Genomic DNA, 12258 nt, shown 5'->3' with positions numbered 1-12258 from the left:
ATACTTGATGGTCAGATGCCAGTCACGTTGAGTTTTCGTACCGGCCACATAGGAATGTTGGAGGAACTGTGTGTTTTCACCAGTACAATTTATTCTTCTAGTTGTTGGATGACAGGCAAGATTCCCATGTTTGAGGCTGGGCTGATGGGATATTGGTGCATGGGGTGATGATACCAGTAAATAATTTGGGTTCCATCGGAGGAGGCCGTAATTGTTCTTGTCCTTTGCCCAGAGTGCATGTTGTTTCTGTTCTTCTTTTCTCAACCGTCTAATCGACCATGTCACCCAGCCATCCTCAGAATGCAGCAAGGAACTTGCCTGGATCAGTACTTCCATATCCAAGAGAGGTTTTTCCACCAAGCCCACTGAGACCAATGCAGTCAATTCATGTGGACCAAGTTCTATAGATACTGGTCTATAGATACATTCTTTTGATGGTCAGACCTTCTAGCTCAATCCCATGTGCTGATCGTTCTTTACCATGCAAAGGCAAAGAATTTCCAAAGCATAGAGAGAAGCAGGTCAATTCCGCCCGTGTTCAGGAGACAGTTGATCGCCCACCCTTATAAGTATATACATTCCCCATCTCTCATTGTACTCATACAAAGAGAGGTCGGACTCAGCTAGTTTTTTTTGTCAAATTAAGTAACTCTTTTAGCTGAGGAGTGCAGAACTGTTGAAATCCCTTCAAAGGGATGCGGGGCCTGTTCTTTCGGGGTTATCCTCCAGATGTCGACATCTCAGCCTCTTTGTTCGCCCTAAATGTCTTGGCCCAATGTTCCTCTTTTTCACAATAGAGACACTTCCCAGGAGTTCTTCCTTATAATTGTTTGTCTGGTTCTCTGGAATTCCCTCCAGCAACCCGCAAGGACCTAACTTACGCTCCCATGTCCTTGTCTAATCGATTGCACCAGTCCACTGTGTCCGCCTACATTATTCCTCTGCCTCCTCAGGCTGGTAGGGATATCTTCATTATGTTGGCCCACTACAAAAAAAAAGGCTTTCAGGAGACCAATTGTACATGTATCCATTTGCTCCATCAGTAAGGGTCCCTCCTTACTGATCCCTGAGTGTTCTAACTAAACACTTTGAAAATGTTCATCGTATTCCAATACTTCTTCAGTTCCTTTATACTGACAGGCTGAGGTTTTCCTCCAGTCCAGCTATACAGGACTGAATTCCTGTAACCAATATTTTATCTTTTCCCATCTGGCCTCTATCCATTGTTCAGCATCCCAAAGGGACTCTTGGGCCCTTCTACCCAATCCCCTCCCTTCCCAGCTGTTTTATAAATTCTCAAGGATCGGGTTCGCAGGAGAGTAGTCTGACACAGACCAGGAGAAAAGAACTGAGAGACGAGTTTGCTAGAATATAAGTATTTTATTCCCCGCAGTGTCGCCTCAACCAGGTCTCGTACTGACAACGGGTCTGGTTTATACTCACTCTACATGTTACCGGAACTGGGAGCCGTCAGTTCTCGTAGAGCGGTTGCCAACAACCCACGCTCGGCGGTTAAACGTAACCCGGAGCAGACTCTACCGAACTGGGGACTTTCCCAGCTTATATACTCTTTCGAGATCTAAACATTCATGCGAACAACAGGGCAAGACTCTTTACGAGTTTCAGCTGGAACCAATTAAGCTTGCAACATCCTGTTTGACAGTGTCTGTTCCTTATCAAGGCTGGTAGCATAAACACCATAAGCAACACATTCCATTCCGGCAACATATTCATGCGAACAACAGGGCAAGACTAAGCAACACATTCCATTCCGGTTACATACAGATAATAAGATCCACACATGTATTGGGACATAATTTTAACCCTTTCACCACATTCCACTGATTGGCCCAATACATGTGTTACATCATGCCCATATATATCTTTTCCAACAAGCGTCTACGTACATGCCAAATATATAAGCAAGTCAGGATATTACAGCATGTTACGATCACCAGGACCCCTACCAGGATCGATGAGGGTGGGAATAGGAACTTCCCCGCAGTGGAGGACATACCACTCAACATATCCCACCAATGATGAGCTGACTCTACTTCCACTATATGGGCAGCGTGTACTACCTCCTGTCCATGTATAAAGGTAGACACTGTAACCTTGGTGACATTGGTTTGATGCTTTCGTAATATCTGCTTAAGCTCCTCGGATCGGTCCAATGCTTGCTTAAACCGATCCAGGGAAATGTTCCAAGGATTCATCAGCACTTTCCACTGCACCTTGGTAAAGTGGTGAGCACCGCTATAATTGGTTAACAGGTAGGTCTGATTCTGCCATTGCCACTGATAGACATTTGAGAGGCATCCCGAGAACGGTACTGTGGGAAGCGTAGGATGTGGGTTATTGGTAGCCACACAGAGCGTGTGTGGCCCAATCTGCCACATCATGTCCCTTGGAGTTTCAACAGTCCATTCGCACAGGGCCGTTCCCTTAGTCAAGCAAGGGTCCCGATATCTGTCCATCAGTAGGCAAGTTTTTCCCTGATCAGTCTGTTCACAAGCGGACAGATCATAGGTAATATTGGTATCTGGGCTAAACCACTGCCCCCTTGTCTTCAGAAAATAATATCCAGAAGATGTAATCACTGGTAATACATAATATCGACAGACCGTAACAGTTCGAGTTACATTCATGGTAACAAAATGCCCTCTACACATAGTTGTATTACACCATGTTTTCTCTGGATGTGTCATCATCCACAGTTTCTCGGATACATTCCATATTCCCCTCCAAGCTTGTACATTAGGGGATGTTACCGTGCGCAAGAATCGTTCTTTCTGCATCTGTGCATGCAACATGTTAATATGACAGGCAGTCCAATTTAACTGAGCTGTAATGTTCTCAAACAGTTCCTGGGTGGCACCCCAGACATCTAGTTCCCATTGCAGGGATTGTATCAATATTTTAGCTGTTTCTCCTTGAGTCATCATTACGGATGGCATCCATCTTCCAATAGTGTGTAGTCCTTGTGAGGTGGCTTGTCCCGTGTTAGAGAATTTAGTACGGGTTACCTCAGAGTCAATAGCATTTGAGATACCCATGACAGTTCCTGCACCTCCCAGTAGAGTGTCATACCATGCACGCCGCCTCCTCTTATGTTGGCATTCTGGGATAGCCGGCAGCCGCACCTGCCAGTGAACATCAGTGTGCAGTACTGCCTGGGCCATCTGCTGACAAGTTGACATAATGGGAGCCAACTGTGTGCGGTGCGCGTCAGAGACGTTAGGGCGCACCAAGATCAGCCATAACATTCGAGTCCGGTTTTGAATAACTGTTCCATTGCTGATCCAGATGTCCTCATCTCCAGTCGTGATGTTCCATCGTGTCCCGTTTGAGCTTTCACATTCACGAGCGGTTATATTCCAATGACACATATTCACCGTTGCATTCAACATCAATGTACAGTTAGGGGTTATCAAAGTTACATTTCTCCCCTTACAACATCGTACACAAGTATACATTTGACAATCACTCGTGAGATCTAAAATTGTACACCATTGATTTGCCGCGCACTTAAAATCATCTTGCTGTCGTTCCTCACTACTAATTTTCCAACCTACATTTTGTTTCGATAAGGGTACCAACGACTGAGCTGGCACACTCCTCCAGACTGATTCCCCAGGATACATAATGGTGACCAGACTGTCTTTTCCTTGGGCTATGATCTCTGCCGGTTTGGGGGGACCAGTTGTCTGGCGTACCCATACCTTGGCACCCTTAGTGTCAGTAGACCCAAATCCCCCCGTCCCACGCTCAGTAACCTTAACGGGAGCTCCCGTCTCTTCCACCGTTGTAAGGTTACATGGTTTAATAACTAATTGTGCTATTCTGTCTCCCTTCTGTATCACATAAGGTTCAGATGTGATGTTGACCAGGACTACTCCCAATTCTCCTTGGTAGTCCGCGTCAATTACTCCTGCCATTACATCAATCCCCTTTAGTGACAATCCCGATCGCGGGAGGATATGCCCATAGGTTCCAGGGGGACAAATCAATCCTAATCCGGTCTTAATCACCGTAGGTTTTTGTTGGACCAAAGTCTGTGTAGTTAACGCTCGTAAGTCCAGTCCAGCCGAAGCCGGTGTGGCCCTTACGGGAATATTAGCTTCCTTAGCAAATTTCCAAATTTTAATAGGCTGTGCCTTTGGGGTATCACACACCCGTATCATCCGATTCAAGGGCGTCACCCCGTTTCCCAATGGGCGGTTATTAATTTGCTTTACTACCCGAATCAATTGTTTCTTCCAACCTGTTAAATTATTACATCCTCCTGCCTTTCGCAGGGAGGATTTTAGAAGCCCGTTCATTCGTTCAATAAGTCCCGCAGCTTGCGGATGGTAGGGCACGTGATAAATCCACTCCACATGGTTATCATGACACCACTGCTTCACCATCCCTCCTGTGAAATGGGAGCCATTGTCACTCTGGACCTGTATGGGCAATCCATAAAATTGTTCGATCAAATCTAAACACCGTAAGGTAGCCTGTTGGTTGTTATGTCGACAGGGATGGGCTACCAAAACCCCAGACATAGTGTCCACAGCTGTACATATATGGTTACATCCTTGTGAGGAAGGTAATGGACCCACAAAGTCCATTTGCCAGCTCTGTCCCGGTCCCTCTCCTCGGCGTATATGTCCCATCATGTGTTGGGGCACTCCCTGCCGTTGATGCTGACACTGCTCGCATTGATTTACTGCAGTCTTGACATCATCTACCATAAGATCTATTCCCCGATCTCGAGCCCACTGCAAGGTTCCTTGCACTCCCCAGTGTCCGGCCTTAAGGTGTGCCCATCTAGCCAAGTCCACTGAGGTGCCCCTTTGTACACTCATGGCTCGGACAATGCCGTCTACATATCGGTTATGTAAAGCTTCCGCATCATTTCGGGATGTATGAGCGTCTACATGGGTAATATATATATCTAGATGTCGAGCCTTCTCCCATATATCTTCCCATAATTGTTTACCCCATACCTCCCTATTCTGAATCATCCACTGATTGGCCTGCCAAGTTGGCATCCATTGGGTCATGCCATTAACCACTGACCAGGAGTCAGAAAACAAATAAACTCCCATGACCCCCGCTTGCATGACCACCATATGTACTGCTTTTAATTCTGCCCACTGACTACTTTTCCCCTCGCCCAGTTCTTCTAGGGTTATACCTTGTTTCGGATTAAAAGCGGCAGCTTTCCATCTACGTTGTCCTGCCTTCCATTGGGCTGACCCATCTACAAACCAAGCCGTGGTTTGTTCATCCAGGGTCAGTTCATCATACCGTTTGCCCATCTTGACGGGTGATTCTTTATACTCAATCACCTCAAACCGCTTTTCCCCTTCCTCAGGGGCCTCCGCAACTTGCTCATGCAGGACTGACACTCCCTTTTGTCCAGTCCGCACTCTTTCTGACACGTACCATTTCCATTTGATAATGCTGCTCTCTTGGGCGGTTCCTACCCTGTGGGTAGTGGGGTCACTGAGTACCCACGGGAGGATAGGAATAGCTGTTCTCATGATCACTTCATGTCCAATAGTTAGAGCTTCAGTTTCCACCAAGCTCCAGTAACATGATAACAATTGTTTCTCAAAGGGGGTGTATCGTTCCCCTGCCGGGGGCAATTTCCGGGACCAAAATCCCAATTCCGCAGGAGGCTGAGCCCGCGGTAATTCATGCATAATTGCCTCCCCCTGTTCATTCCGTATGGGATTCCCTTCCCCATCTAACATTACTTCCCGCTGCACCGGGAGGCGTCTCTGGACTTGTTTTCTCCTAACTACTGGTTTAGCCTGGAGTACGGGTGGGTCATCTTCATACTGATCATCTGCATCTCCCCAAATGTTTCCATCCCAATGATCGATATCCCACCGATCCCCGTTATTTAACTGGGCTACAAATGCCCGTACTTGTACTGGGTCCGGGGTTCGAGGGACCTTCCTTTTCTCTTTCCGTTTCTTAGCAGACAGATACATAATAGTTCGTCCTGCTAGTTCAGTTAATGCTGTCAATTCAGCCTTTAACTTCATAATTTCCTGCCTCAACATAGAGGCATCTCCCGAACTGAGTCCCTGCTCATGTTTCAGGAGGGCTAATTCTGCTTCAGCTTTTTGGCGCTTGTCTGACTGTTGTCTACAAGCCGCCGCACATGCCCACATCCTCCGCTGTACCCCAGGCAAGGGGTTCTTCGGCAGGACTGAGATCTTCTCAAGGGTGGACAGCAGCGACACTGGGGTTCCTACGCCCTCGGCTTCCCAGTTTTCCGGTCGCCCCCCACCATTTGCCCACATCCTCCGCTGTACCCCAGGCAAGGGGTTCTTCGGCAGGACTGGGATCCTCTCAAGGGTAGACAGCAGCGACACTGGGGTTCGTACGCCCTCGGCTTCCCAGTTTTCCGGTCGCCCCCCACCATTCCTCAAACAAATTGCCACGTCATGCCACGGTCCCTGCCATCCCGGGACGGTTGGGACCTCCACAGTTTGTTCTTCTGGTTTCTTAGTCCTTTTCCCAAACATTGTTCTGTATCAAAATCTCTCCCCAATTGCGATTGATCCTGCCGACTACGCCAAAATGTTTTATAAATTCTCAAGGATCGGGTTCGCAGGAGAGTAGTCTGACACAGACCAGGAGAAAAGAACTGAGAGACGAGTTTGCTAGAATATAAGTATTTTATTCCCCGCAGTGTCGCCTCAACCAGGTCTCGTACTGACAACGGGTCTGGTTTATACTCACTCTACATGTTACCGGAACTGGTAGCCGTCAGTTCTCGTAGAGCGGTTGCCAACAACCCACGCTCGGCGGTTAAACGTAACCCGGAGCAGACTCTACCGAACTGGGGACTTTCCCAGCTTATATACTCTTTCGAGATCTAAACATTCATGCGAACAACAGGGAAAGACTCTTTACGAGTTTCAGCTGGAACCAATTAAGCTTGCAACATCCTGTTTGACAGTGTCTGTTCCTTATCAAGGCTGGTAGCATAAACACCATAAGCAACACATTCCATTCCGGCAACATATTCATGCGAACAACAGGGCAAGACTAAGCAACACATTCCATTCCGGTTACATACAGATAATAAGATCCACACATGTATTGGGACATAATTTTAACCCTTTCACCACACCAGCTAGGTATAATCACAATCAGAATCTGAACTCCATCCAATGGGTGGTGTAGATGGCTTTCAAATGTTCCAACTGTTCCCACATTTTCAACCTTCCTTTTTAGAGATGGTAGTTCTGTAGACTGTTTATCAATTTTCTCAGGATCTACTGGCTTGTGATTTAAAAGGCTTGGAATATCCATATGTGACTATGACCACCCCCATCGTTATACTTCATTTCTTCAGATTTAACTTTAGCTCGTCTTATTTTCAAAGGGATGAGCCTCGGGCCACCTTCTTCACTCGAGTCACTGGAGGATTCCGAATCTGTTTCAAAACCTGTCTGTGTCTCTGCGCTTTTCACTCTTCACTTGCTATTTGACTTACGCAGAGGTACCCTGGCCAAGATCCAGTGCATTTCCCCTTGACTGCTAGTTGTGTTACTAATTCTTCACAAACTGCTTCCAGTTGTCTCTTGGTACTGGTCAAATCACACTCACATTGGGAACACATCATGATTTTGTTTCACTGTTGGACCTATCCCATGAGGACCAATGACTACCTGACTCATTCTTTCTCCTTCGTATGGGTTGCTTTATTCCAAGACTCTTTAAATGTCATCTAGGAACCACTGGAGACTTTTGAGATCGCATGGAGGAGAAACTGAATCTGGACAATCAACCACTAGTCTGGAGTTGGTTTATATTTTTACAGATACCTCAGAAAGTTTCGGAAAACAACATCTTTAACTCTCTCACAATCCAAAATCTGAACTGTTACCTCCATTCAAAAAACTACATCTGACTGACTTCGCATTTGAACTGAAGTCTATCTGAAAGGTAGTCTATCATTCAACAGATGTCAACAATTAAATCTCGTTGACAGGAGGCTCGGAGAGAAGTTAACCCATTTTATTGTGAAAATCTAGATCTTTGACAGGGTTTTGCTTTTCACAAACATCGTACTTGAAGGGTTTCTCCTCTATAACAATCTCCTGGTCCTTCAACAAGTTCATGATACTACAAAATTATCACAAAACTCACATGTGAACGCTTCATTTCTTGTGTGGATCCTCTGATTCACAGCAATGACTTAGTGGTTCAAGAAGTTCCATGACTATCCGAAAGACTGGTCACACACACTACACCTGGAAGGCATCCCCCTATGGGAATCTTCTAGTCAAACATTTTGTTGAAATTTAGGCCTGAAGTCTTATTTACCAGTGCGGAGCCTCTGATGGACTGCCAGGGTCAATGATCTTGTGAAGGCTTTGACACACACCTCTCCTTTTGAGGCTTTCTAATTATCATGAATCTTCTGATGTTTCAGGAAAATGCTAGATATGGCAAAAGCCTCCTCATTAACCTAGCATTTGAATGGTTTGTTCCCAGCATGCAAACGTTCATGTACTCGAAGACCAGATGACTGTGAGAATGATTTATTACAGTGATCACATGTGAATGGTTTGTCCCCGGTGTGAACACGTCGATGTTTGTGAAGGGATGATGACTCTGAGAATGACTTGTCACACACTTCACATGTGAATGGTTTCTCCCCAGTATGAATGCGTTGGTGTACACGAAGGTGAGATGAATGTGAGAATGATTTATCACAGATCTCACATGTGAATGGTTTCTCCCCAGTGTGAATGCGTTGATGCAGACGGAGATGTGCCGTCTGCGAGAATGATTTTTCACACACGCTACATGTGAACGGCTTTTCTCCTGTGTGAATATGTTGGTGGGACAGAAAGGTTGTGGATGTTGCAAAAGCTTTATCACAAACTTCACATTTGAACGGTTTCTCCCCTGTGTGAATGTATTGGTGTAGTCGGAGGTGTGATGGCTTGGAGTATGATTTGTTGCACACCTCACACGTAAAAGGTTTCTTCCTGTGATGGATACTTTGGTGTTTCATAAGCATCGATGATTGCCTAAAGTCTTGGTCACAGACCTCACACTTAAATTGTTTCTCTTCCATATGAGTATTCAACAAATGCACATATGTTTTGGAGATCTTGACAGACTTGGAGCCCACCTCACATTCCTTACCCTTGAAAAGCCTCTCACCTGTAGAAATAAGTCAGTGGTTCATAAGGCTCCAGGAATCATTGAAGATGTCATCACACTTGGAGCCACTCACACGTCTTCCCTGCCTCACCCTCATCAAGCTGAACCGTTTGAAAGGTTGGTTCTGATGGAAGGCTCCACACCAGTAACCAGTTTCAGATTTGATGATCTATCAAAGCTCCCCCGACCCGACCAACTTCCAAAAGATAGTTTCACTGCCCAACCTTCTCTGTGTTGAGCAATGCAGTGAAAGGATTTCCCACAGTTGTGCAGTTGTGACTTGGGTGATGGTCAGGATCTATCTGCAGTCTCTATTCTCTCTGTATTCTCTGGAGAAGTACTGTGAAATCCTTCTGTAAAACAAGAAAAGGAAATATGTGGGTGCTTTTGCTCCATTTTCAATGGAGGGGTTTGTCAAATGGGAGTCATGGCTCCTAATCTGACTTCAGACAGACTTTTCTCACACAATCGGCTTCTCTTCTGCTCAGTAATAGAGGAACTGAGTTCTTGGGTGCCTAGCTCAAGGAATCACATGACCAGAGATGTGGACGTGCTCACCGCTGCTGTGACCTTCTAGTGTTTATACCACTGGTGCCCTATCAAAAGCTCAGTTTCATACCACCTCAGACATTGCAAATCAGGAGCTGTGGAGTTTGACCATTATCACCAGAAGAAAGGAATCTTGTTCCTGCAGTGTTGGTGAATAGGTTGGTAGAGAGGACAGTCTTTCTAGCTGGGGTCCACCACAGGAGCCACAGCATCAGCCCAAGCAATGGAACACCCAGTATTACAGGAGAAATGTTAATGATCTTCTCAGTTCCCCAAGGTTAAGAGCCTCCATCCTCTCTCAACACTACACACTCACAGGATCACCACTCAATCCAACTCTGCCAGTGCAAATGCCTCTTACCCAGATTCACAGAATACAAGCCTCAATATTGCATGTATCTTGTCCATTCTCACCAGTCCCATTGTCCCATACGGCTAACCCTTCCTGCCCTCTGCATTTCCTACTATCTCACTGGTGACATTTCATTACCTCTCCAGCACATACATCACCACTAACAGCTTTTCCATCAATTTCAATCATACTCAATGCCCCTCTTTGTCTCATTGACAAATATGGGGTCACGGGGAGAGGGTGGGCAGTTAGGTCTGGATGGGATGCTCTTTGGAGGATGTGTGCAGTCTTAATGAGCCGAATGGCCTCTTTACTCAAGGTTGGAATTCTATGAACTTAGCAGGTCTGGCAAAATCTGCAGAGAGAGAAGTGGAGTTAATGTTTCAAGTTCAATGACAGTTCTGAAAGATCACTTGACTTGAAACAGTAACTGTTTTCTCTCCACAGATGGTGTGCAGTTGAGAGCAATTTCTGTTTTTATTTGGAACATGCTGCAGGTCTGACTTGAGTAAGCATTGGCACTATAAAGTAACATGTCTACCCCATGACTATTCAGTGCTGCCCACTATGACAATCATCCTCTGCATTTAAAAAAAAATGCAGGCCACAGTGAACTGACAACCTGTAACTAAGCACTATAAACCTCTGCTTTAACAAAGCTATTTTACAGAGGCTGGCAGTTTGTAAGTCAGTGCTGAAGTCAGTGAGTGCGAAGTGCCAGTGAGGATGAGACCATAGGTCATGCTTTGAAGTTGTAGAATTCAACATTGAATTGTGGAGATTACAATGTACTTTAACAGAAAATGAGCTGTTATTCCCTGAGCTTATGTTCTGCATTGACGTAGCAGGCAGAGGACAAAAATTACTGACAAATAAAAACATGCATGAGAAAATGTTTTGCTGTGGTGAGTGGACATGATCTGGAATGCACAGCCCACGAGAATTGGAGACTGATTCACTTGAAGCTTAAAAAGAAAACTGTGGAATAATCTAAAGAGAAACATTGTGCAGGTCACAGGGAAGAGTGAGTGTGATTGACCGAGTGGCTCTTGCAGAAATGCAACCGAAAATACAGCTCCTCCTTCTGTCCTAAGTCAGTGATTTTTTTTTTGTTTCACCTATATTTTTTATTACACAACTCTGGAGCAGATCAGATTCTCGGTGCAGAATCGGCACACTACCATTGTGCCACAAGAGGGCCCCTAAATTTGTGGTTCCCAGCCTGTACCCAACTCCTCTCACATTTGGGAGAAGCAACAGGACAGGAGCAAAAGAGCTAGAATGGGAGCAGAGAGGAGAGCATTGGACTACTTGAGTCTTGAGCCTACAAAAGGTATGGATGAGGTTTTAAACAAGAAATAAGCTAAGGTAGAGCAATACTGGCCTCTCCTGAAAATGAATCTTGCACATTTTTCTGTTCATGGTGTTCCCGACCAACACTGGGAAACGACAAAGGCCTGTTCATCAAATCAGAAACAGTCACAGAATAGACCAGCACAAAAGAAATGTGGTAGAGGAGGACAGAGGAGCCATTTTACAGGTGAGATCTCAAGTAAGGCCCCTTCTTTTTGAGATGAGGGTAAAAGAAGTCATAGCGTGATCTTGTATAACGGGGAGTTATCCCTGGTGTCCTGGCCAACGTTAATCCTTAATCAAAGCCATTAAAAAACTAATTGTCTGGATATTATCACATTACTGTTTGTGGGAGTTTGCTATGTGCACATTTGGCTGCCAGTTTTCCTAAAACAAAACCTTCAGGACATCAGGTTGGTCTGAAAAACTCTATATAAATGTTCGTTCGCCTTTTACATGTTTCCTAGGGAGTCTATAGATATTGAATGTGCTTGCATGGATCTGAAAAGACAGGCAGCATTCAAATCCCAAATCACAGAACTGACCTTTCACTGTAATAACCAGCTCCCCAAACACAAACACACAATCGGAAAGAATCCTCAGACACTCTGCATCTCCCAGCTAATTACACCTCACCTTCTCGTATTCAGGAATAAGCCATCAACAAAACTCAGCCTGGAAATCAGAGGAAAATGCTTTCAATAAACATACTCAATATCCAACACACATCTCCAGTCAAACAGTTCAGCACAAAGCACGGAGTAAACAGCTCTCTCAGCTGGATCTTCTCACACAGCATAAGGGACATTTCCACCCCT

The 12258-nt window shown here is 45.4% G+C and overlaps 2 protein-coding genes across 2 annotated transcripts; both read right to left on the bottom strand.

The window, feature by feature from the left end:
• Nucleotides 1-1365: 1365 nt before the first annotated feature.
• Nucleotides 1366-6533, bottom strand: LOC148141010 (uncharacterized). The gene has a single exon (XM_087978722.1). The coding sequence runs from the start codon at nt 6525-6527 to the stop codon at nt 1863-1865; it is 4665 nt and encodes a 1554-aa protein (XP_087834848.1). The 5' UTR covers nt 6528-6533; the 3' UTR covers nt 1366-1862.
• Nucleotides 6534-8479: 1946 nt separating this feature from the next.
• On the bottom strand, nt 8480-11106 carry LOC122541200 (uncharacterized). The gene has a single exon (XM_043677825.2). The coding sequence runs from the start codon at nt 9095-9097 to the stop codon at nt 8483-8485; it is 615 nt and encodes a 204-aa protein (XP_043533760.1). The 5' UTR covers nt 9098-11106; the 3' UTR covers nt 8480-8482.
• Between the last annotated feature and the right edge of the window lie 1152 nt (nt 11107-12258).

This window comes from Chiloscyllium plagiosum, unplaced genomic scaffold (assembly GCF_037043375.1).
Source record: "Chiloscyllium plagiosum isolate Xiang-an unplaced genomic scaffold, Cpla_swu_hap1 HiC_scaffold_35, whole genome shotgun sequence".
Classification (NCBI taxonomy): domain Eukaryota; kingdom Metazoa; phylum Chordata; class Chondrichthyes; order Orectolobiformes; family Hemiscylliidae; genus Chiloscyllium; species Chiloscyllium plagiosum.
This window is presented reverse-complemented; position numbering and strand designations above follow the sequence as displayed.